Source organism: Rana temporaria, chromosome 3 (assembly GCF_905171775.1).
Source record: "Rana temporaria chromosome 3, aRanTem1.1, whole genome shotgun sequence".
NCBI classification, from domain to species: domain Eukaryota; kingdom Metazoa; phylum Chordata; class Amphibia; order Anura; family Ranidae; genus Rana; species Rana temporaria.
Genome location: NC_053491.1, coordinates 92,486,810 through 92,513,925, shown reverse-complemented (window position 1 = coordinate 92,513,925; position 27,116 = coordinate 92,486,810). Strand labels below are relative to the sequence as shown.

At 42.4% G+C, this 27,116-nt stretch overlaps 1 protein-coding gene across 7 annotated transcripts in view; it reads left to right on the top strand.

Annotated features, from left to right (window-relative positions):
* Window positions 1–27,116, top strand: part of SIN3A (SIN3 transcription regulator family member A) — a 104,672-nt gene that overhangs the window by 60,128 nt on the left and 17,428 nt on the right. For 5 of the 7 annotated variants that reach the window (XM_040342978.1, XM_040342980.1, XM_040342977.1 and 2 more), the window contains 3 exons: window positions 2,393–2,485; window positions 14,341–14,435; window positions 17,029–17,227. In XM_040342978.1, the coding sequence (XP_040198912.1) occupies window positions 2,393–2,485; window positions 14,341–14,435; window positions 17,029–17,227 (387 nt within the window). Of the gene's footprint in view, window positions 1–2,392; window positions 2,811–14,340; window positions 14,436–17,028; window positions 17,228–27,116 lie in introns of those variants that run through there. The other 2 variants (XM_040342982.1, XM_040342983.1) reach the window with 2 other exon arrangements.

The window sequence follows — 27,116 nt, the reverse complement described above, 5'->3', positions numbered from 1 at the left end:
AGGTTTAGAATTAATTATTAGATTTCTGTGGGACCACTAGACCACTTTAACTAGGGAAATTACATCTTGCCTTATCAGGACTGTAGGTCCTGTATGGTACACAAAGTCATCTGTTTCTTAGATAGATGCAGTAGTGAAGAAAAGTGGCCTGGGAGAAAGCCTATGGGAGCATAGAGTAAGAAGTATAGCTGTTTTTTTCCAAGGACATCTCTGCTGGGGGCTGCCTAATTTTAATACTGCTTTGGTTTCTCCATACTGATTTTTCTTTTTCTTTATAGTACAAAGTTGTTGTATTGGTAATGAATGTGTTTACCTTTTTTAAAGGTCCGTCCACCCAGAAGTGATCACTTATTTATAGATGGAATCTGGGGGGCTCTGTCAGTCCCTAGCTTTTTGTATGTCTGGAAAATTCCCAACATGTTTTTTTTTTTCCCTCTTTGACATTACGGGACACAGTAAGGCCCCTTTCACACGTGGGGATCCATTTTTAGGCATCTGCTTGCTCAGCGGGGATTGCTCGGTTGATCCCCGCTGAGCCGACGGATGACTAGGCGGAAACGGACCAGGCAGATCTATGCTTTCCTCCATGGGGGGGGGGGGGGGGGGTAGAAAATTAACAGTCTGTTTTCATCCGATCCACCAGACGGATGCAAAATAGGGTTTGCATCCGTCGCACGTTAGCGGAGAGGATTGGATCGAGGCTGATCGGGTGTCAGCGGACATCACCGCTGACATCTGACGCTCCATAGAGGTACATGGAGCGCCCGTTCTGGTTCGCCTCAAAAAAAAGAACAGGCGGATCTAAACAGTCTGCACTTGTGAAAGGGGCCCAAGTCAAGTACCGTACTACCTACAGTAGGTTTGAACCCTGGCAAACAGAACAATGGTAAGCCGGCCACTCTATCCCTGTTTAACCCCTCTCCTAGCCAGCACATCCCATTTTTTCATTTATTTTTCCTGCTAGTGTCCTGGCCGCCTAAATCATTTTCTCCAGCTGCCTGGGTTTCTGAGTGCAATACTTAAGACCATGCGTCACATTTGGGCCTAGCATTTTACCACAACAGGTCTTTGCTAAGATGCAAGGGGAACAGTCTTGCTGCCACAGGTGCCCTCAGCCCATACTACCCAAGTGGTTCTGGCAAGTGGACTCTGTATCCTCAGAAGGAACCAGCGCCTTTAATCTCAAACCTAAATTTGTCATAGGGTCTTCATATAGGAGTCATTCTCGGCTTCTTCAGGTGAGGTGGAGTCCTCTGCCTGCAGAGACCCCAATGTCCGCTCAGAACACACTGCCTGCATAAAGTGTAAGCACTCCAAGTTTATTTGATCCTCCTGAACACTCAGATCAGGCTGGGCCTTTGGTCGCTGTAGCCAACAGTCTATCTCCTGAAGAGATTTATTTAATACAGGCATTTATATAGCGTCAGAAATCTTTCAGTCTTGTTTTAGATGGATGTGTTTGGTCCTGTAGGTATGTTTTTTTTCTTGGTGACCTGTCGATGGCTGTTGCTGGACCATTTGCTTTTTGACGTCCTTGTATCTGAATACGAGCAAGAGAATTTTTTGGGGATTTGCATGCTGGGTAGAAGACTGGTGGGCTGTCTTACAATTTTCTGCTTGCCATTGCTCAAATCTCCTGTATGCTGCATTATAACCTGACTATCTGAATTCCGGTATCCCTCATCTGCAAAGAAATATAATTATTTGGCAAGTACTGTACATCTTATTATCCCTGTCATAACTCCTGACTGTCCACCTTGGGAGTTTTGGGTGTTCCCACACACTTTTGTATGTTCCAGCTCCTATAACAAGAAGAATGGGTACTTCCATTTGAGGACCCGGCACAGATGCCGTGGCTCTTAGAGGAAACCATTGGGGGTCCTTTTTTAACACGGGCAGTCCGCCTGGTGGACTCCGCTTTCTCAGCAGGTGATTGATCTGCAGATCCCCACTGAGCTGGCAGGTGACTGGTCCGTCTCCGCCCACTGTGGAGAGACAGACCCGTTAGAGCCCCGCTCTCCTCTATGGGGAGATCGGATAAAAACGGACCGCCTTTCTGTTTTCAACCGATCTGATTCGTTACACTGATGGGAAATGGGGTCACCATCCGTCTGGATTGATCGGATCGCAGCAGGTGTCTGCGGACAGGTCACCATTGACATTAGCTGTTCCATAGAAGTGAATGGAGTGTGCGATCAGGTCCGCCTGAAAAACTGACAGACCTGTTCGGAAAGACTGTGTGAAAGGTGCCTTGGGTAATTTTTAACTTTCAGCTTTTTACATAACTGAAATCTGTTTTGTGTAGACTGACCCTGTAAGTGAAGAAACTGACCAATGATCTATTTTCCCCACTGACTGATGTGTTTTTGTTTTTTTCTTCTTCTTTTTGCAGTTGGTGTTCTCCCAGAGTTGTGGGCAGGTCCAATTAACAATTGAATTGCTGGACACTGAGGAAGAAAACTCAGATGACCCAGCGGAGACCGAGGTAAGCCCGACTCGCGCCTGAGGGGCTCTCGGTTACCGCCACCCCTGGCAGGACCCCAACCTCCAGCACCTCCTGGGGGATGGGACACAGGGGGGCATGTGTGAAACCTAGAAAATCCACCTTCTGAGATCAAATCACAGCCCACCCCGGTCACACTAAACCTGCAGTGCGTGTACTGTCTGAATCTCTTTTTATAGAACTGTACATAATGTTACCTATCCGTGGTTTGTTACTGAATCCAGAAAAGACAAACTTCCCAAAAATATCCAAATATTTTGGAGCCAGAGTTAAATTGTAATATAATAAAACTTGTTTTAACGATCCAGGGTGACTCAGTGATTTGTTCTGTTTTCTTTTACTTTCCATGCCTTTTTCTTTCCATTCTTATCTATCTTTCTAAATATACTAATATTCTTCCTCTGTCTTTAACCCATGGAAACCAAGATGCTTTAGTCATTGTTAGAAACATTTAAAGGGGTTTTGCATTGAAACGTAACATTCTCTATTAACACGGATAACCCAAAATCAACAGTGGGTGTGTGTTTGTTGGAATTGCCTGGCTGGCAAAGGCCAACTTTGAAGCTATAATTGTCAAGATATTTGAATGGACGAACTCGGATACCAGGTAAAATATCCCAGTACTTCTGATGATCGCCTCTCATTTAAAAGAATATGTTCAATATTTGTTTTGCGGAGTCGCTGTCACCTTTGTCTATTTAGGGCGAAGGGATTTGTGTCTGCCAGGAGTCCCCTTCAAGGTATATTTGTTGCCTCCCTGCTCTATTGGAGCCTTGGCTTTAGTGCTCTGATGAAGTAGGTGGTCTGGAGCTTAAAGAGCAATTTTGGGCAAAAGTTTTCCCATGCAGTGGGGGCTGTGCCTGCATTGCACGGGTCAACTCCTTGTCTAGGTGTAACGAGAAGGCTTATATTCACCCAAATCTTTTTTTTCCACCTGAAAACGGCGTTACCCCCCTTGGTCCAGTCCAGTGGTGGACTGTTCTTGTCTGTGGAGCTTGCTCTGGGCTTGATGACGTCAGGAACAGTCCACAACTCGAGACCACCAGAGGTAGGGGATTGCCAGACCAGTCTTGTGCTTGGAGGATCAAATGATTAGGTATGTAAATCGTTCTCCTCTCCCCTAGAGAAAAACAAGCAGTTTACTTGTGCAGTGCAGACACAGGTCCACTGCATGAGAGAACTTTTTGTGTTTGCCCGAAGTTGGGCTTTAACCAGGGTAGACTGTACCTGGGAGGTGGCAACAAAAGCATTGATCCCTAGGTATACCTTCCTGGGGAAAAAGGTGTAGGCAAAGGGGTAGGCTATCAACAGACTCTGCACATTCAGGGAAAAGTGACCGGGTCCTCCCCTTCCAAAATCCTATGTAAGGGTGTCTACATTTTTGTGTGCCATAATTGCTTTAGGTCTCAATACTGATAAAAAAACTAACTTTTTAAACAATATATTGTAGGAAAACACATGGTAAGCTTAAACCTCTCATTCATTGAGGACCAGTTACTTGGAGACCTGTTTTTAATTTTTTTATTTAAGACCTTACTTTTTATATACAATGCAATTATTGGTAATCAAATGTGATATAACATTTTCTGTGTTTAGCAGCATAGGAATTGTGATGACATGGTAAAACCAAAGAAAATGTAAGCTCCACAACTTGCATGAAGGAGAATTTGCAGTCCTTGAACATAACATGTATTCTAGTGTGTGTATCCTCTAATCGGCTGCTTTAACCTATAAATCGGACTCTAAAATGCTGATTTTGAGATTTCTGTGATGGTTCAGGTAAAAATATTTAATTTAATCGCTTGGCTCTGGAAGATTTTACCCCCTTCATGACCAGGCCATTTTTTGATATTTGGCACTGCTACTTTATGGGAACTGTACCCAAATAAAATTTTATATCGTTTTTGTTTCTCACAAATGGTTTTCGCTTTTGGTGGTATTTGAGCACCACTGGGGTTTTTTTTTGTATCACATTTTACGGCTAAATAACGCCCAAAAAGCGGGGGTCGTCTAATACGCCCAGTAACAAATGCAGTCGGCTGTATGTCGATCTGCCGGATGTGCGGTAATACTGTATGTAGCTTCGGCTACATACAGTATACACCGCTGAGCCAATCCGGGCAAGTGATGTATTCTATTAGTGAATACAGAGCCTGCTCAGATTGGATTAACGTCTGCCAATCAGAGCAGGCTACATACAGTAGACTGCTCGGATTGTTTTTGAGAGCCAGAGAGGCGCGGGCTGATGTTGCAGCCTCTGCCAATCCAAGCAGGCTTTGTATTCATTAATAGAATACATTGCTTTCCTCGATTGACCCAGCGTGGTATGGCTCCAACTTCCATTAAGAAGGAAATATAGGCAATATGAAGCCTCAGAAGAGGGGTCGTCCTATACAGTGAGTATAGGCAAACAACTGTAGAAATACAGTAGAATTAGGGGGTCGTCTTGTACGCCCGGTTGCCTTATACAGCGGAAAATGCAGTATATCTTTTACTTTCTGCTATAAAGCATCCAATTAAAAAAAAAATTATTCTGCTACATGTCTTTGGTAAAAAAAAAAATCCCAATAAGGTGTACATGTTTGTGTGACTGCTTTAACATCTACGAACTGAGATATATACTAAATTAATTTTTTTTTTTTTTTACTTTTAATGGTGGTGATTGTTTACACTGTGAATAACTGAGCCGATCACCAGGTCCCGGCAGTCAATCATTCGGCGAGACCCGCGACCATTATAGGTATTGTTCGTTGGAGGACAAAGCAAAGAATGCAGTCATCAGTTGAAATGGTTCAAGAAAATGATGCAGTCTTGTAAAGTCTCCACACACACTACAGTGACAGAGTACCCTTTCACAACCTTGAAGATCCACTTTCCTGTATGGAGTTTCTCCTGGCCTCGGTTCACTATAAAAAGGAGGTTGGCACACGTCTGCAAATTCTTAGCTGACCAAGAATGCAGTTTCTGTATTTTTTTTGGTCATCCGATTTGTGCAGTTGCACCGGTTCCGCCCCCTTGCTGTGAGTGACAGGTTATTTACATATCTCATGCACTAGCCTGGAGACGGGCATTATTTTTTAATTCCCACCCCCACCCTTTTCTGAAGTTGTGTGGTTACTTTTCTGGATTTTGACTGGATGTTTGTGATCATAGCAGAATTTAGTGTAAAAAATACACAGGAGAAAATGCCTGTTGACAAGGGAAGTGTAGAGGAGGACGGGGAGTCTACTGACATCACGACTCCACCCACCGAGCTCCAGACAACAGATCCACCCACAGAATCTGCAGTTTTTCAGTTCTTGTGACAGACAGAGGGGAGACATTTGACAGGTAAGGATACATGCAGGAGGTGTCTATATCCTTATAGATCAGCACCATGGCAGTAGTTTAGAAAGGATGAGAGTGGGTTTACATCCACTTTAATAAAGAGGCATGAAAGTCTGCTGGCAGCCATCTGATTTAAAACAGAGCTGGTGTGGAGTTTTCATGCCCATTTATTTAGAAGATTAGGCCTTTACTCTCAGTTTCTGTACATTGGTAGGTATTTGGGGTTTAAAGCAAATCTGTCTCGAAGTTGGGAGGCTTTCGTTGACAATCTTATAGAAATTCTAGTTGCCCGGCAATGGTTTCCCACTTCCTTTTGTACTTTCTGAGCTATTTACTTGAAACGAGCAGATCCTCAAAGTCGCAAATCCTTTTATATGCGCTTTCAGAAGGGTTTTTTAATGGCAGCCTCCATGTTTCTCTTCAGAGTAAAATCTAAAGGAACTGGCTATTTACTGTGCACCATGTAGAATTGCTGGCATCTGCGGAACAGGCGCCACCTTGTGGCTTCCTCTGGATTGCACAGGGCACATTCGATGGAGATGCACATGGCGTTTATCACATTCAAATATTTTGAGATCACAAGATCTGGAGCATAAGGGCCTGAATTTGTATGAATTTAAATAATCCTTTTTGGAGCAGACAATAAAGGTTCCATGTTTATATGACAGACATTCCCTTCATCAGACGGTGGGCCTAGAGCAGAAATCCCCACGTTGTACCCAATGTCAGGATTCTGATGTTTCCCTCTTGTAAGTTACATTTTTAACTAGGGCTGCAACTAACGATTATTTTCATAATTGATTAGTTGGCCGATTTATCGTTTCGATTAATCGGATAATAGCCTTAAAAAAAAAAAGAAATTAACATTTTTTTTAAAATGTTGGCCCAATTTGTTGTTGGGTGGATTACAAAACACAAAATTGCCGCAAAAACACATTACATGCCTTTCTTCAGCTTCTCCATTGAAGTATATTGAACCAAAAAAACAACAAAATGGCTCTGTTTTGCGTTTAAAAGTCCTCGCCCTTTCCATATACGCATCAGCTGAAAAAAAAAAATCATGGATGTGAACGTGTCCCATAGGAAAACATGTAACTGAACTGTAGTGTGTTTCTGCAAAAAGCACCAAAACACAGAGGCGTGATCCCAGGCCTGAGATGTTTAGTAACATAATGGGGTTAAAAAAACAACAATAAGTACAAAAAGAGCAAATAATCGCTACTGTAAGGGGTTATTTTTTTTGCTGTGGGACAGTGAAAGTAATATTTACAGTAGCGATTTGCTTTTTTGTACTATAAAGGGCTAATTTTTGTTGTTTTAACCCCATTATGTTACTGGCCGATTAATCGATTATGAAAATTGTAATAGATTAATTTCATAATCGATTAGTTGTCGATTTATCGATTAGTTGTTTCGGCCCTAGATTTAACTGTACTCTATCCAGTGCAATGTTTGAAATGTTTTTATCTGTTTCCCATGTACTTGAATAAAAGGCTAAAACACTCAAAGTAAAACTGAAGGTTTTTTTTGGGGCTATATTTGTCCCATTTAGGAGATTTCACTCCCTGCCCCATACCTGAAACAGGGGGCAAGGGGTAATTTGTGGTAGTCAGTAGGGTCCCTGGAACTAGCGTCCTCATTGGAAGATTTCCCCTCACTTCCTGTTCTGACAACCAATTAAAATTTGGCTTTTTTTTTCTCATTTGGTAAAAAAATGGTCACCAGGGGAAATCGTGATGGTCTCTCTCTCTACCAGAACAATCTCCTAGTGTTGGTCCCCAAAGATTTTTTACTAATAAGACACGGCTTTAGATTGTCATCACTGGTTAACAATATCTAGCATATTACTAAAATGTCAGTATGTGACTATGTATTCTCTAAAGCAGTCTGAACAAAGGTGATTTGATTTGGTGTGATTGATTACTTCATTTTGAACACAAACACAATCATTGCCGATTTATAAAAATGCACCGCCCTATTTTTTTTTTTTTTTTAATCAACTTGATACTGAAGCGATTTGTAAATGTTCAATCTCCATTACAAATGAGCCAGTCCAGCCCTGAAGATATGCTGCATTTGTAAGGCTGTTCAAGACTTGATTGTTAGAAGTTGGGAATGTGTGATGTCACCATGTCCCCTTAGGTCTGTTGATCTCAAGTCCTGTCCTCGGGACCCACTAACAGGCCGGGTTTGCAAGATAACTGAAATACATCACAGGTGATCTCATTTGCTGCTCAGTGATTGCCGTATTCTAGTCTGCATCTCCCCAAGGTAATACATAATATCTGGCCTGTTGGTGGGTCTTGAGGACAGGAGTTGAGCACCACTGCCCTAGGTCCTCTAATTATATTGTGAAGCCCAAACACGTTACTCTACTAAAGACTGGCATCACGGATGAGGCTTCTAAAATCTGTGAGAGGAGTTCTTGGGTTTCTCATTTGTGTTTTTTAAAGTGGAACTTTAGTGAGAAAATTTAAGTCGGGGATCCTCCAACTACGGCCCTCCAGCTTTTGCGGAACTACACATCCCATTAGGCATTGTAAAACTGTGACATTCACAGACATGACTAGGCATGATTGGAATTGTAGTTCCTGAACACCTGGATGGGCTGTAGTTTGAAGACCCCTGATTTAAGTCCTTCTAGATCACTTCAGCATGACCTTTTGCAGCTATAGCCATGTAAAACATTAAAAATGTGTGTCTATACTGTTTAAAACCCAGTAATACACTGTCTCGCTCTGCACATGCTCAGTAGCTCTCTATTTTTTGGCATGGTCGAATTTGTAGAGGTCTGACAGTCTTAAAGCAGTCTCTAACCCTCCTATTGTTTAAAGCAGTCTCTAACCCTCCTATTGTTTAAAGCAGTCTCTAACCCTCCTATTGTTTAAAGCCAAGGAAGTTGCTTCTGTTTGATCTGCAACTGGTCCTGCACATTTGATCATTTGACACCAGCCATTTAATGGTTTGACAGTTTGTTTGAGGATACAAGCAAATGTGACATTTGGCGATCCTGGAATTCCAAGAATGTAACAGTTGATGGGTTTAGTTCCGCATTATGATTTACTGTTCGGGTGCTCCGGGCTTCAGCAAAATGGCAGAAAGAAGAAACCATAGCAATTCTGGAGGCAGTTTCCAGCACATTCTAATATTGGGTAGCATAATTATTAATGTGGAATGTATGCTCCTTGCTAAAGGAACATCACTTTTTTTTTTTTTGGATAAAGTTCTGCTTTAAACTGCTAAATTATACAAAATAAAATGACCGCATACTGTTATCTTATAATTTGAGACTCCGCACAATCTGGGTTCAGAACAAAGTATAAAGTGTTTTCCACTAAGGCCCTGTTCACACTTATACGACTTGTCCCCCTGATTTGTGATGGCAAAGTAGCATGACAAGTCATTTCCCATGACAACCATTCATATTAGTACGACTTCAAGTCGTTCCAACTTCAAAGTAGTCCCTGCACTACTCTGGTCCGATTTTGATGCCACTTACACAGGCATTCCCTGAAATCGCGGTAAAATCGCGTGACTTTGAAGTCGCAGTAGTGTAAAAGGGGGCCTAATGATCCACTCTTCTAGTTCTGTGATTGATGCACCATACCTTTTTAACTTTGAATTTCAGTGTTAATAATCTGAATGGCATTTCATGCATTTGGCCACATTGCTCAGTGCAATACTTGGACCACAATGGCAATCTCTGTTAAGTTTGTCAAGAGTCTCCTTTGTTAGGAGGAAATTGATAACCGTGTGCTGTAAACGCGTTGAATGCCAACAAGTGATGTCTCTCAGCAGGAGATTACACTTTCTCCACTTCAGACCAGGGCTGCATCAAAAATGTTAGTCTTGGCAGGAAAGACCTGAAGGTATGGAAGACCTAATGCTGTATTCTATGCCATAATTGGAACTAAATATTAGCGTTCGTTTGGTTGGCTTGGGCTGCATTTATACTTTTGACATGATGTATTTTCCATTGAAATGTATCATGACACAGCGATGAATGTTGGCATTGCACATCTATGTGCATCAGAATGTTTTACCAAGGAAAGGGCACTCTGCATTTCCACTGATTTCTAAGGAAAACACAACTGTGCAGGAGGGGGCATAAGGGTCAATTCCGCCTTAAAGTTAGGAGCTCCATCCATACAGCTCTGGAGATCTGGGGTGGTTTTCAAGAATGGCAGCTAGGAAGGTTTCCCTTCTGTGTAGGAATGACTTTTAGTCCTTTGAGGGCACTCGTGTGATGGGCCTGTTTCTTTGGATAGTGCTTTGTGTATGTGGGTACTTTTATTAGGAAGCACCCATCTTCTGTAGATTGTCCCTATACTTCAGCTCTATCCAGTCATGTATTTATACCTCTACTACCAGCAGAAACACTAAGCATACATTCTGTGGCCAGAATTGGTAGGGATACTACAAGTGTATCTACAAATGTTACATCGAAAACTTGGAGCCTTTAAAATATGTGGCCCAAAGTGTTAGGTGATTTCATTTTATTGTTTTACACTTTTCTCTAAGCTACATTGCTACTGTTTGTAGAAGTATCATAGGCAGAATAACTAATTTGACTCCATATATTTTTACTGAACACTTAAAAGGGTTGTAAAACCTCCTGTAATGCAGCTAGCCCCCCTTTTACTTACCTGAACCTGGTCTTTCCAGCAATTGGGATGAGCACACCATCTCCAGCCAATGTCTCCGGTCCTGATTGTATAGGTTCATAGCAGCACAGCCATTGGCTCCTACTGTTCAAATCTAATGACGAGGGGGGCCTGAGTCTTGCTGTCTGTCAATAAAACTCAGCGGCAGGACACTAGAGCGCGCCCACATGAGTGCCCGAGGGAGAGCGGATCTCAAACGGTACAAGTGGAGGAGCCAGGAGTGCCACTGGGGGACCCCAGAAGAGGAGGATCGTGGGCACTCTGCAAAACCAACTGCACAGAGGTGGCAAGTATGACACGTTCGTGTTTTTTTTTTTTTTTTTTTTTTTTTTTTTTTGTGTAGAGCGGGAATGGCTTACCTTGACTCTTTGGCCTACATTTCCTTGGGAACCTTTTAGTACCTCGGGACATGCAGTACCCAGCAATCCTTGGAGTGTTTGAGACAGAGCTATGTATGGTTAAGGGACACTGTCAAGATTTTGTTACATAATTGGTCTGGTTGGGGAAAAAAGACACAAGTCCATCCAGTTCAACTAATAGAGGGGGGGGGGGGGGGGGGTGTCATTTATTTTGGGACCTTCTAATGTTAAGTGGTGAACTTTATACAGAAAAAGCCAGTTTGAGATATGACCTATAGTACCAGACTGTAAGATCTTAAGACAAGAAATTGAAGTCAATGCATAGATATAAAGGTGTCCATAGGCAACAGTCTTGTGAATCGAGACGTTTTTGCTTGGATCAGTAGACTATTGTATGTCCATGGTCTCTGATCTGTGCAGACCTTCTTTGGCCGATTGATCTTGGTGAAAGAATCCAACATCCATGTTGTGTTTTCCAACTTAATCACAGTCTCTGCCCAAAAAGAAGTACAGTGCCAGAGCTATAGAGTTCATAAATGTGTACTCCAAGGCAATACAGGCGTGCATGTTTGTGTGACCTCATTCACTTTGTCAACGGGCACATTACCATTGGAGTAAAGCATACAACATGCTTTTTCAGCAAGATACAACATTCTGCTGCTTCCAGGTATATCTTCTCTTGAAACTGCTGCTGGGTGACTCTTTTTTGAAAGTTGCTATTGCAGACCTTGTTTTTGAAAGTGCAAGGCAACATTTCTGTACTGCATTGTAAGTCTACTTTGTGTATCAAGTATCCTGATATTTCTCTAGCTGTGTGCAGCCATTATCTGACTGGGTTGTGAAGCCTCCGTCAAGATGACATCCCTGGAGCCACATCCAGTGTAAGAACGGCCATTGCTAACGCACAAGTTAAGAATGGGATTACCTATACTTCTATCTAACGGGATCACTCTGCACATGCTCAGTCTGGTGTGTTTTTTGCTAGAGCGTTTTTCTTGGGATGGTGCATGTGATTGGCACCAGTCTAATAAGGGGGTCAGGGTCATGCAGCCTTATAGGACGGTAAGAGGAGACTGAAAACTCCTCCTACAAGCTTTAACCAGACACTGATAAAAAGTCACAAGACTATTATTCGCTGCTGAGTATTTAGCATTTAGCATAAGTACTGTTTGAGACCAGATATAGCGAATGCATGGTCCTGGGTTTAGTTGCCCTTTAAAGTGGTGGTAAACCGGCGTGCTGTCACCGCTAAGAGGGCTGACCTCTTCCCCCAGTCTTCCTTCTGGATACTTGTCCTCCAGCTACACGAGTGGCCGGGGGCGCGATGACATCGCTCCCATGCATGCAGAAGCTGCCGTTTTACGGCAAAGGCTCTGAAGGTCCAGCACTGTATGCCGTACCTTCAGAGCGCATGCACCGGTGACCTCATTGGCTGCATGCACTGTGAATATCTCTTAAACTGCAAGTTTAGGAGATATTCATAGTACCTACAGGTAAGCCTTATTATAGGCTTGCCTGTAGATACAAGTAGTAGAACAGAGTTTACTGCCACTTTAAGGTAAATCTACAGAAGAGTTTTTTTAGTGACAAAGTCACCATTGTGCCTTGCTACATTTGAGTTGCTGAAAGCAACACCTGCTCAATACTTTGCTGATATCTAGATGCTCATGACTAGTTGAATAATGCTGCACTTGTGTGCCATCAATCTCAAATGAGTCGTTTACTAGGGGAAAGTAGATGACTGATCACAGTAATGGCAGTTATTTGCTAAGACTAAACATTGGCCAGCAATTGTCACTTGTGTAATCCAATCGGGGGCCCAAAACTGATACGTTGTCAAGTGCGATTGCCAATTTTGAGTTTTGAAAGCATTTAAAGTGACTGTAAAGTCTTGTTTTATAGAAAAATAAAAAATGTTATACTTGCCTTCTCTGTGCCATTGGTTTTGCACACAGCTGCCCAGATCCTCCTCTTCTCAGGTCCCCCTTTGGCTCTTCTGGCCCCTCCCTCCTGTCCAGTGCACCCACAGCAAGCATCTTGCTATAGGGGCAGCAGAGCTGCAGCTCCGTTTGTCCATTCAGGCCCAGTTTCGGCCCCACCCCCTCGATCTACTGATTGGCTAACTGACTTTGACAGCAGCTGGAGCCAATGGCGCTGCTGCCGTGTCTCAGCCAATCAGGAGGGAGAGTCACAGAAGGCTGAGGCATTTGTGGACATCGCTGGATAGAGATGTGGCTCAGGTAAGTATTTAGAGGGGCTGCTGTACACACAAGGCTTATCTTCATGCATATAGAATGCATGAAGATTAATACCTTCTGCTTTTACAACCCCTTTAACCTAAACATTTTTATTGCAATAAACTAGTGTAAGTAGATGCAGAATCTTGACCAAGTATGACTGAAGAGGACACCTCTGTTTGGAAAAGCTCAGTTGTCAGCAGGTGAAATCTAAATCCGATGATTTAAATGAGGCGAATCAAACCTTTTACTCTTCACAAATTCAGATTTATTAAAGGATTCACGAATCGCGTTCAGATGAATTAAAAACAACGTTGAATTTCCCTGTCCTCTTCAGAATATTTGATTTTAAAATTGAGCTAAAACTGCTTTTATTTGGTAGAATGCATGCAGTGCCTTCCTTGGATTCACATCTGTATCCCTATATTGTTGGTGGTATGGCTTCTTCCTGGTAATACAATAGTATATGAATGAATGGGGCAATCCATTCTTTCTTTTGGGAAGCTGGGATGCTTACAAAACCAGAAAATGGAAAACCCAAGCTTCTCTAAAGGCCATTTGAATTGGTGCTAATAGAGACAAAACGTTTTTTTTTTTTTGGATAGAGTAAGGGGGGGCTATGACACACAGCAACAGGACACGGGATAGTAGATTGCCCTTCACTTCCTGTCCCATAGCCAAAAGAAGTGGAGAAGAAATCCCTCCAAAGTGAGGGAATCCCAGCATGTCATCAGACGTGGCGTTCCCATTGGAAGATTCCCTTTTATTGGTGGTCAATATTTGACTTTATTTTTACTTTTGATGATGATGGTAAACGGGACAAATGGCGTGAATCCCCCTAAGGGGGGCACAGACCGCTATAATAACTGGCAAGTGTTGTAATCCCCCTCCACTTTATCCAAAACTAAAATAAAAATTAAGTAAAACTTTTTTTTTTAACACTTTAAGGTGTAGAATAATTATGTAGTTGGCTTTGGAAATTGCATACTGGGCTAAATCTGAGATTTAGAAAAATGGCGTTGCACAAATAAAGCCGAAGTCTCTAAATATACACTGTCTTCTATGATGTTTTTTTTTTTCTTTGCAAAGGGAGATCTCCATACTGGCTTTTTTAGCATCTGATATAATAAAAGCAGTTTTGCCTCCTTGGTGCTTCTTTGCTGTGCCCTACCTATCTGTGCTTGCTGGTTGTGGTTCCTGGCACTCTGGGCTCTGTCACTAATTCTGCACCCTTTGTCTTCTATTTTAAGCGTTGGTCGGACTATGTGGAAAGATACATGAACTGTGACTCCACTTCCCCAGAGCTGAGAGAACATCTTGCACAGAAACCAGTTTTCTTACCCAGGTGAGCTTACCTTCAGATATCTGTGCCAATTCTGTTATCCTGTGTTCATGTTTATGCTCTGCCAACGCTTTACAATTTTTTTTTTTTTGCCATGTTGGCCTCCTCCACCTCTGCTGGGGAAGTCAATCCAGTAACCATACCTTCCTATTTAGTCTGACTGTTTCAGTCTTTTGGCTTCATCAACCTTTTCATCTACAGTATTTCCTTCCTTTGTCACTATAGTTGCCCACTGCTTTTGAAGCATTGTGCGATCACCTAAATATGTATCGCCTAAATATGTTTACTTGTCCAGTTCCTGCAAATTATGATGAGAAACACATATCCTCTCCACTTTTATGACCAGCAAGCCTGTGTACTTTCCATAGTCTCTTCTGAAACAACTTGCGGACCAGCAACATACCCGTATTTCAAGGGGCTATGCCAGATGCAGGCATTATCCCATCACTGCCTCCTTTTTTTTATTTTAGAGTCAGCAGTCGGCTAACTAGCCACTGGACTGCTTTTACAAGCAGTGGGAGAGGACGCCCTCCCACCCCCTTGCCCTTAGTCTCCGCAGTCTCCTCTGGCTCTCCCGAGCGACAGCCTGCACCTCTGCCGGTCAGAGAGCTGAACAAAGCCCGGATTGGCTATTGTAACCCGGAAGCGATGACCTGACATCAAAAGCATTTGAAAACACTAACCTTAGTGTGTTCGAATGCTTTTAACGGCAGAGAAAGGATCTAGTGTCTTCTAGACCAGTGTTTCCCAACTCCAGTCCTCAAGGCACACCAACAGGTCATGTTTTCAGGCTTTCCATTATTTTGCACAGGTGATTTGATCAGTTTCACTGCCTTGGTAATTACCACAGCCGTTTCATCTGAGGGAAATCCTGAAAACATGACCTGTTGGTGTGCCTTGAGGACTGGAGTTGGGAAACACTGTTCTAGACCTCAGATTTCTTCTTTTTTAAAGAGTACCTGTCACATGCCTATTGCTGTCACAAGTATGTTAACATTTCTTGTGACAGCAATAAAAGTAAAAAAAATAAAAATATTCAAGCAACAATGTAAAAAAAAGACATACACGCAAACAGCGATCATCCCCACACGTGAGGTATCGCAGAAAACGTCAGATCATGGGCAGTAATTCCAGCACTAGACCTCGATTGAAAATCTAAAGTGGTAACCTGTAAAGGCTTTTAAAGTGTCTATGGATAGTAATGTTTGTCGTTTCTTGCCGTTGCACAGGCGTGGGCAATTTTACAGCCTGACATGTTTGATCTCTATTTACTCTGCGTAACCTCTTATACATCAGACATTTTTTTTATAAAGTATATATGTGTGTATAATTTTTTTTTTTTTTAACGTGTTTTGAAAAAAACGCTGCACAAATACCATGCAACACCCACAAATTTATTCTTTAGGGTCTTGACGTAATTTTCTAGCAAAAAAATACTGAGTGTTTCATGTAAACAAGAAGTGCCATAAAAGGTCTGGTCTGGAAGTGGGTGAGCTTGGTACCTAGTGCAGAGATGAAGAGAAAACTGTTCCTGAGCTCAGTTAGTTTATGGCTGTGCATGTATCGTTGATGTATTGTATAAAGCAATATAAGTTTAAAAACCAAAAGCCAAGAGTATAGGTGTACTTTATAAAAGAGAAAAAAAATCTACTTCCTCATACTTCACTGTATAAAGAAGTAAAATCATTTCAACCAATATAGAATTGAAAGCAACATAAATATATCATTTGAAAATACATGGTATACAGAACAATAAGCCTTAAAATGTCCTACTTTCTGATTTTATATATTGATATATTTATTCAGAGGGGAAAAATGGTTCTACAAATTTTACTGTATTGAACAAAGTTCCAAGAAATCACTGAAACTTCTAAAATCTTTAGTATAAGTATTCTCTAATTCTTATACAGCTTCTTCTGTAACACAAGTGTCTGATGCTGGGAAGTGTTTGGATTCCACAGATGTGACAGACAGACTGATTACCTGTCTTGAAAGCTGCCCTTGTCTTCGGTATGAGATGGATTGCACCAGACAGTTATTGGTACTGGCATAAAATCACAAAATATCCATAAGAGTTGCATATACTCCAAAAAATGTATATTTCTTTAATATTGATACAATTGATAGACGTAGCATGAGCTGGAAAACGTTCTATAATGTGAACTCTCAATGTACAGAAATTGTTGATTTTGTAGCACATCGAACTGGTTGTAAAAAATTTTTAAGGGTGTGTTTTTTTTTTGTTTTTTTTTTTTAATATCTTAATGCATTCTCTGCATTAAGGCAAAACAACTTTAGTGAGCTGCCATTGTGTCTCTATGGACACACACAGCAAGCTTGGGAGCGAGCCTGCATAAGTGCCCCTCCATGGCAAGCGTCCTCTGTGAAGTGCAAGATCGGGGCTGCTCTGTGCAAAATCATTGCACGGAGCAGGTAAGTATAACATGTTTGGTATTCAAAAAGTTTAATCACTTTAAACAGTGTATGAAGCATTTATAGAGTTATTCCATAATTATAGAAACCAAAACATTTTTATAAAGCAATTTCTGTACATTTGCTTATTTTTTCCCCTGGCCTACAACCTTATGTACAACAGGAACCTGCGCAGAATCCGGAAATGCCAGAGGGGACGAGAACAGCAGGAGAAGGAGGGCAGTGGAAAGCGAAACCTGGAGAATCTAGAGAGTCTGGACAAGCTGCAGTGCAAATTCAAGCTCAACTCTTACAAGATGGTGTATGTCATAAAATCTGAGGACTACATGTACCGTCGCACGGCCCTGTTGAGGGCACAACAGGTAGGTGTGGACACAACAATTGTTGAGGGGTTTAAAAACAATTGGCTAGGGGTCAAAAGTCAGTTTATGATTCAGGTATATCCTTTATAGTTTTGGTGGGAGCACAAGTACACCTTCAAGGCATATGCCATGCCCACCAGGCTTTTGGACGGTAAGAAAGCAGAAGACTCCACCTTGTTTTATATACTCGGCACAGCCAAGCAGCCATCTGCAGTGTAGCTTGGTGTTCAAAGAGGTAGGGTGTCCCTGCCAGCTCTGATTTTTGAAAAATGAAGATCTGGCTGTGCTTTCAATGTTGCATCAAATTCCCAGTTCTTGCAGAATCACTTCCACAGCTAAGTGTATTCACAGTGTTTACCTTCACCCTTCAGCTTTGGATATTCACTACAGCTTTTGCTTTCATGTCACTGCACACCTTCTGTGACCTTCTGTATGCTCGGTCTCATACCACACCCACCAAACCTTTGAGATGAATTGCAGCCTCTGTTTCTTCTCCGAAAATGAGAACATTTGCAGCTCACACTTTGGTCAGCAAACCATGGGGATTCAATGTAGCGTTTACATTCCATTATTCTATGGAAAGTATCCCAATTATAGCTTTTTCTGGGCTATGTGTACTGTAACTTACCAGGGTGATCGCTATATTGGCAGTCGCCCTGCGCACTGGTGGCAATTGACACAGTACTGTTTGATATCACTAAAGTGGCACTTTCTGAGCCTGCTTAGGCCTTTTTCTCTCCAAATTGGCTGGGGAGAACCTTTGCCACACTAAAGGACATTTTTCTGACTGCACCTCTGGACTTGGTGAATAGCGTGCACACCTAGCATTTCTTTTCTGCAACAGGCGGCATGCCTACCATTTCAAGCTGCTTCAGGTCCTGGCTAAGCAATAGACCACAGGACTGCACTACTGGAACCCTGACACTCACCCCACAGCTTGGCCTTTAACGTACTGCATATTTCATGTTGAACCCTAAAGGATTTGTCTCCTGCCATGCAACATTGCACTGCTGTGGTGCTGTCTGAGCATTACGCTGCCTATTAATTCTAGCAGTATGTCTGAGACTAGTATAAAGCAAAATCACCAGACTGCACTTGGCAGGCCCCTTCTGGCCACAATGCACTGTGTACCCAATGCAACATTAGCTTTGTAATTGGTCAGGATATCCCACTATGTGGCACTTGCAAGGCATCCTTTTGATGATAGCAGCGTTTACCCACCTTGAAGCCTTCACTGGAGACTTAATGTGTGGCCTGGAGCTCTGACTGTTACACAGTCCTATTGTGTACCAACTCGGTCTTCCCACAGTGATGATGAGCTCTTGAAGTGCAAATCTGCTCACCTTAAGGAGAGAATTGTCAGGCTAATTCAAGCAGTTTTTGGGACACTTGAGCAGCCAGTCTTTCCTAACAGTATTGAATTTACCAAGATCGGTTTTAGAAAACACAGAAGAAGTTTCCAAATTTTTTAGGAGTTTGAGGCGCTCCAACGTCTAAGGCTGCGTACACACGGTCGGACAAAACCGATGAGAATGGACCGAGGTTCATTTTCATCGGTCCAAACCGACGGTGTGTATAGCCAATCGGTCTGTTGTCCTTCGGTCCAAAATTTTAAAACAAGCTTTAAAATCGAACCGATGGTCCGCTGCCCGATCGGTCCAAACCGATGGTTAGTACAGAAGGCATTGGTTCAAAACCCACGCATGCTCAGAATCAAGTCGACGCATGCATGGAAGCATTGAACTTCGTTTTATTCAGCACGTCGTGTGTTTGACGTCACCGCGTTCTGACCCGATCGGTTTTTGGAACGATGGTGTGTACACATATCAGGCCGTAAGGCCACTTCAGCGGTGAACCGATGGAAATGGCCCGTCGGACCAGTCTCATCGGTTTGGAAGTAGTATAGCAGTCTGGCAAGGCCTCCTTTGTCAGCTGTTTTGATGCTTCTTGGCTCTTAAGAATTGTCACTCAGTAGACCTGCGTCAGACTGCAATAGTCCCACCGGAGTCCTGCCTCAGCAAGCCAATAGTCGTCCCGATTACAGATTCCGCATCCTTTAAACACTGTGTGAACAGAATCATGGAAATGCTTTTTAAACTTTTAATTGATCATAGGCTTGTGTTGGGACCTAAGCTCTGAATAGTCTTCCCAATACTTGACTGACCAAGTAAACCAGCGTGTTCAGGCCAGCAAATTTTCTGTGATACTACAGCATAATAAATGGTTTGGCGAAGACTAGCAATTCTTAGTACTTGTTTTACATCTGGGTAAAGTAGGTAGTCTCTCTTGGTTACAAAACTGAGTTTCTATCTTTCATAGTAAGCATTGGTGATGATGCTTGTCTCCATGTTTTCTGGATCACTTTCTGCACCTCAGATTTGGTGGAATTCACTACCAGTTTGTGTCCCGAATTAATTTTTACCAAAATGCTTGTATTGGTGCTGGCTCCACTCAAAACCAGGGGCATTCTAATTGTAGCATACCACTTTGACCTCCTTCAAGACGCTGTTCTACGGGAACTGCAACCAACATAAAGATGGCCCTGGAACCAACCGTTAAGCTGGCTTGTGAATGGCCAGAAGTCTGGTTTGATCCCAGTGCAAGACCTGAAATGCCTGGGCATGCTGCCAGGCATTTTCCTTCTTTCTTTAAACAGATCAGATCTCCTCCTTTCTTCAAGCTCAACGTCGCTCTTCCTTCTACCGTATGCATGCTGGTCCTGAGACTAATGGTCTCTGCCTTCCAGGCAATCCCCTTTTCTCAGTACATCAGATTTCCTCAATTGGAACATTTCAATCAAATAAAACATTTCCAGAACTGCTGTGGTTATTCTGGTAGCTTGCTATATTTTGGGGACCTATTCTTTCTCCCTCTTTGTTGGAATTTTACCAGGGACCCAATCCACTCTTGTTGGGAAGGGGTCCTCATCTCCTTATAATGTAAAGGGTTGCTGGATGAAGAAAAACTGCCTGCCATTTAAAATTTCAGAGATCCAAGGGATCTGCCTGCCTCTCCTCCACAGGACAACCTGGTTTTGTTGATGGGTTTAGTCTAATAATGGCAACACAGTGACCTACGATAAACTTTGGAGAGGAAAAATGTAATATGGGAGGTAGAGAGGTGGCTTACATCCTGAGTTGGACAGAAATGTAATTTTTCAACCCTGAAAGTTGATTCCATACTTCTTTAAAGCAGATTAAACAAAGGGATCCCTGCCATCCTAGTAGCCGTACACTGGCCAAGAATTACCTGGTAGTCCGGTAATATTTCTAGGAGCAGACTTCCCATGATCTCTGCCAGACCAACCAGATCTTTTTTCTGCGGCTATTTCTGCATTCTGCCTTGGTCATTAACCTTCACAGCTTGGTTATTAACCACTTGCCGCCTGCACTATAGCCGAATGATGGTTACAGCGGGGAAGGCTAGTTTAGGGAGGCCTCCTGTTATCACACCCGCTGCAGGGTGTGGGTGGTCTGCTCTGTGATCAGTGTCCGGAGGACACGGCTGATCACAGATTGAGGTAAAGAGCCAATCGGCGTCTCTTTACCACGTGATCAGCGGTGTCCATTCACAGCTGATCGTGGATGTAAAAAAAATAAAAGCCGGTTATCGACACACTTTTCTTAATGCTGAGAGCATGAGGAGAGGAGAAAAGAGCCCACATTCTCCAAAAGGACATCTACACAGATTTAGTGTCCTGATTATCAGTGCTTACCAATGCTGCCAATCAGTGCCTCCTCCATCAGTGTCCCCTATCTGTTCAACCTCCTCAGTGCACATCAGTGAAGGAGAAAAATTACCCGTTTCCAACTTTTTATAAGAAACGATGAAAGTTTATTTAGCAAAAAAAAAAAACCCAGTGGTAAATAAATACCACCAAAAGAAAGCTCTATTTGTGTGGAATTTTTTTTTATAAAAATTGTGTGCAGTGTTGTATGACTGCGCAGTTGTCAAAGTGCGACAGTCCTGAAAGCTGAAAATTGGACTGGTCAGAAAGGCGGTAAAAGTGCCCAGTAGGCAAGTGATTTAAAACCCAGGCTCTAAAAGAATGCAGGCTGTCTCGCGGCCCTTTTTACAGTTCCCAAGCCAAATGGAGATGTCCAGCCTTTTGTGGACTTCAAGGGTCATCACAAGTTCCTGAAAGCATAGATATTCAAGATGGACTTTGAAAGAAAATTACTTTGACCCCCCCCCTAATAAATAAATAAATATATTATATTATAATATATATATATATTAATGCAGAGGCCATACAGAATAAAATGGTGGGTGTTGCAATTTTTTTTTATTTGTTTACGGTATTTGCATAGAGATTTTTCCAAACTCAATTATTTTGGAAAACACTTATGACTTTTTATGCACAAAAACACAATATGTTGCCCAATTGTTTGGTAACATATAAAAGATGATCTTATGCCGATTACATAGTTACCAAGCATGACATGCTTAAAAATTGCACACGACCGTGCAGTGGCGACAAACTACATGCATTTTTAAAAAAAGCTTTTGCAGGTTACCACTTTACAGAGGAGGTCTACTGCTAGAATTACTGCCCTTAATCTGATGTTCGCAGTGATGCCTCATGCATGGTACGATTTCGGTTTACATATGACACAACACCACTGCTGTAATATTTATTTATTTTACGCTTTATTTTTACACTGTTTATTTATTTTTTATCACTTTTTTATTGTTATAACAGTGAATGTAAATATCCCCTATGATAACAATAGGTAGTTTACATGTACGCCTTCCTTCCCTTTTTTTTTTTTTTTCTCAAAGGTCGTTTAGACTCTAGATCGCCTCCTAAAGCAGAGCATGATCGCCCTTAAAGCATCCGACCACACCGAGATTGGTGTGATCAGATGCTTTCCCAATTAAAAACGGCGCGGTTTATATCCGGCAAAACCAATGTGATGAAATGCTTGTAGCTTCTGGTTTCTTAGGCCATAGATCTGGTGCTGTTCTGGTCTCCGATCAGCTTTATGGTCAGCTGGCGGAACCACCAGCTGCATTCTCGCGTTCCCTGTTGGGACAGGAGTGCCCAAGAAAACCGCAGAAGGTTTCAGCCGCTAAAAGCAGTTTAGCGGACGAAAAACAAAATACCAAGATGCTGCCTAAACCTGCAGGCATGATCCCGGTATGACCACTCAAAGTCTAGCGACATACCAGTACGTTGCTGGTCCTTGTTGGGCATATATTGTAATGTTCTAACAGATTTCTCCATTCACATTGATCGATGTGAATGAAGAAATCTCTGCCAGAAAGTGTGCAGTATGCCCACCATTACATTATACTGCCCTGCATCCACCCACTTCTAATGATGGGCATATACATGCAGGTATGTGTGTTTTTTTTTTTTTTCCTTAGTTCAGCCCATGGGGTGAACAAAAAAAGCCTAACTGATTCCTTCATTCACATGATGAAGAATTATCTGCCAACAAAAGTGAAAAAAATATATGTCGAAGCATATGGGCAATCCGCCCTCTGTCCACCCCAGCCCCTATGCTTTGGCATATATGCTTTTTTTCTTTTTTTTTTTTTTTTTTTTTTAACTACGCTGGTGAAATTTCCTCCTACAGCGCTGGAGTCACTGATTTAAGTATTGTGGGAGCAAACCTTGTTGCTGTTGGAATAAACAAATCGGTGCTGCAGCTTGAGTGGCTTATCTGCAAAGCAAACAATGGTTAACAATTCCACATTTTTGTAACTAACTTTTAAACGTTCCAGGCTAAGGTCTCTAAAAATGCGATAGCCATCTAATATTTTTCAAGACCCTGTGTGAATGTGTGCCATGCTGTACCCTATACTAATTCAGTAGTGTGAATGGTAGCGCTGGAAACGGTCCTGGATGCAGCGACCAGGTTGGCCAGGACAGAAGTGACAAAAATAGCGAGTGTCATGCCTATATCCACGTTTGCTTTGGGGTGCTCTTTGGGTAGGGGTACTAGGGAGGACATCTGGAAAATGCCTCTTGCAGCCGGCTCACTGCATCTGGATTGGGAAATTGGGCCAAATCACCTTCTAAAAACAAAAGGGCTGTGATGATCGCTTCCAGAAATTTTAAGAAGAATTCACTTCTTCCTTGACACCTTGTATAGTACATAAGCGTTGAACAGAACCAATTGGAAAAAATATACAGACACATTCTTGTACCAGCGTCTGGCCTTAAGGGCAATTATGTACAGCGCCATCATCTGGTCGGTGAAGTGCCATTTTAATTTTGTAGTCATGGACACAGAGGGGCTTCTCAACACCAGTCGCTGTTGCAGTTTGGACTGTCGTATCTGCATGAAAGGAAGACTGAACAAAACTGTTCCGTTTTATTCTTCCACCTAACTGCAAGCAATTCATCACATCTCAAGCAGGCTCTCTCTCCCCATCTAATTCGGGAACTTTTAAGCATTTGGGCGAAGCCCCAGCGATTAGATCGCATGGTGCCACATGCAGCAATTCCAAATTCAAAAAGGTGTCTAAAGTCGCTTGTGTAATAATTGTCCACGTACAAGTGGTACCCCTTTTCAGAAGAAGGGTGACACCAAGTCCCAAACAATTTTGCTGCTGCTCCCTATGTAGTCTGGGCAGTCGGGAACTCCATCTTTCCCTTTTCTAATCCGGGAACTACATGTATAGCCTGTTGCCCTGTCACAGAGCTTATACATTTGGACCCCATATCTGGCACGCTTGCTGGGGAAAAACTGTTTGAAATCAAGGGGCCCAATTTTGTGTAGCCGGTCATATCCAGAGTCACCCCGAAGATGAGTTCATTGCCGTTGAAGTGCGTAAACTGCATAATTTTCTTGTATCTAGTCCTGGCCATGGCAGCAGAGAACACAGACATTTCATGGTGGCTCAGTGGACCAATATGACCAACTCATTTTTAGTAATGCCCACGTTGAGACATCTGCCCAGAAAAGTTATTTATTTATTTATTTTTTTTAAATATTCGGGAACCGTGATATGTTTCTATGCAAATTGTCTGGCAATAGTCAAATTTTGGGTTTGCAGTGATAAATTGATTGGCATATACAGTTTCTCACAAAAGTAAGTACACCCCTCACATTTTTGTAAATATTTTATTATATCTTTTCATGTGACAACACTGCTGAAGAAATTGTACTTTGCTACAATGTAAAGTAGTGAGTGTATAACAGTGTGAATTTGCTGTCCCCTTAAAATAACTCAACACACAGCTATTAATGGCTAAACTTCTGGCAACAAAAGTAAGTACACCCCTAAGTAAATATGTCCAAATTAGCAATTTTTTCCTCCCCGGTGTCATGTTGCTTGTTAGCGTTACAAGGTCTCAGGTGTGAATGGGGACCAGGTGTGTTACATTTGATATCTCTTTCACTCTCTCAGGCTGGGTTCACACTTGTCCGACAAACGGTCCTACATTGGGAGCTCATGTAGCATGACGTGTGAAAATCAATGTTTCCCTATGAGAGCTGTCTTAACTGGTCCTACACAAGTCGGTCCGACTTTGAAAATGCTCCCTGTACTACTTTTGGTCCTACATTGATCCTACTTCAGCCCATTGAATATCATTGAAGTCGGACCAAAGTAGTATCCTGTTCATGAAAGTAGAATGGATGTAGGACCAATGTAGGATAAATGTAGGACCAATGTAGCAGAGCAAAGTAGGATGAAAGTAGTGTAGTAGTGTGAACCCAGCCTTATACTGGTCACTGGTAGTAAACCATGGCACCTAATGGCAAAGAACTCTGAGGATCTGAAAAAATAATTATTGCTCTACATAAAGATGGCCTAGGCTATAAGACGATTGCCAAGACCCTGAAACTGAGCTGCAGCACAGTGGCCAAGACCATACAGCGGTTTAACAGGACAGGTTCCACTCGGAACAGGCCTCACCATGGTCGACCAAAGAAGTTGAGTGCACGTGCTCGGCGTCATATCCAGAGGTTGTCTTTGGGAAATAGACATATGAGTGCTGCCAGCATTTCTGCAAAGGTTGAAGAAATGGGGGTCAGCTTGTCGGTGCTTAGACCATACGCTGCACACTGCATCAAATTGGTCTGCATGGCTGTCGTCCCAGTAGGAAGCCTCTTCTAAAGACGCACAAATCCTGAAAACAGTTTGAATACAAGCAGACTAAGGACATGTATTACAGGAACCATGTCTTGTGCTCTGATGAGACCAAGATAAACTTATTTGGTTCAGATGGTGTCAAGTGTGTGTGGTGGCAACCAGGTGAGGAGTACAAAGACAAGTGTGTCTTGCCTACAGTCAAGTATGGTGATTGGAGTGCCGTGGTCTGGGGCTGAATGAGTCTTGCCAGCACCGGGGAGCTTCAGTTTGAGGGAACAATGAATACTAACATGTACGGTGACATACTGAAGCAGAGCATGATCCCCTCCTTTCGTAGACTGGGCCACAGGGCAGTATTACAAGATAACGACCCCAAACACACCTCCAAGAAAACCACTGCCTTGCTAAGGAAGCTGAGGGTAAAGGTTATGGACTGGCCAAGCATGTCTCCAGACCTAAACCCTATTGATCATCTGTGGGGCATCCTCAAATGAAAGATGGATGAGCACAAGGTCTCTAACATCCACCAGCTCTGTGATGTCCTCCTGGAGGAGTGGAAGAGGACTCCAGTGGCAACCTGTGAAGCTCTGGTGAACTCCATGCCCAAGCCGGTTAAGGCAGTGCTGGAAAATCATGGAGGCCACACAAAATATTGACACTTTAGGCTCAATTTGGACATTTTCCCTTAGGGGTTTAGACATTAATGGCTGTGTGTTGAGTATTTCCGAGGAGATGGCAAATGTACACTGTTATACAAGCTGTGCACGCGCTACATTACATTGTAGCAAAGTGTAATTTCTTCAGTGTTGTCACATGAAGGTGTATATATATTTTATTTTTTTGTGAGATACTGTTAGGGCCGTTAAATCTGTTTCCACCTGAATTCCGGGTTGGCCAGTGATTTGGGGGGGGGGGGGGGTGTGGGCTGCCAATCGAGAGAGCGCATCAGGAAGTACACTATTGGCTCTACAGGCCTATGTTGGAATTCTTGGTTACTGTGGAACACTACTTGTGCTGGCCACCGCACCAGCTTGAGCTGCAGTTAAGGGACTCGTCATGTCACCAAGTATTACTGCAGTGCTGGTTTGTCTATGACCAGCATGTACTAGGCCGCTTGGTTCTTGCCAGTTCACCAGAAGGTAGAGAAACTAGTACTGACATTCTGCTGCATACGGGTATTGTACGATTGTAGTACCTCAGCAACCCGGGAACGGGTACGCCTGACATTAGCCAGGGACCTCTACTTCATCGTCAGAAAAAGTATTCATACCCCTGGAAATTTTCCAAATTTTTTGGAATGTTGCAACCAAAAAACATAAATTGTATTTTTATCGGGCTTTTAACCACTTAAGACCTGGACCAAAATGGAGCTAAAGGACCCGGCCAGGTTTTGCGATTCGGTACTGCGTCGCTTTAACAGACAATTGCGCGGTCGTGCGACGTGGCTCCTAAACAAAATTGGTGTCTCCCCCCCCCCCCCCCCCCCCCACACACACACAAATAGAGCTTTCTTTTGGTGGTATTTGATCACCTCTGCGGTTTTTTATTTGTTGCGCTATAAACAAAAATAGAGCGTAAATTTTGAAAAAAATTCAATATTTTTTACTTTTTGCTATAATAAATATCCCCAAAAAATATATATATATATATATATATATATATATATATATATATATATATATATATATATATATATATATATAAACATTTTTTTTCCTCAGTTTAGGCCGATACGTATTCTTCTACCTATTTTTGTTAAAAAAAAAATCGCAAGAAGCGTTTATCGGTTGGTTTGCGCACAATTGTCATTTTCACAGCAAAAAATGCATTTTAAAATGCA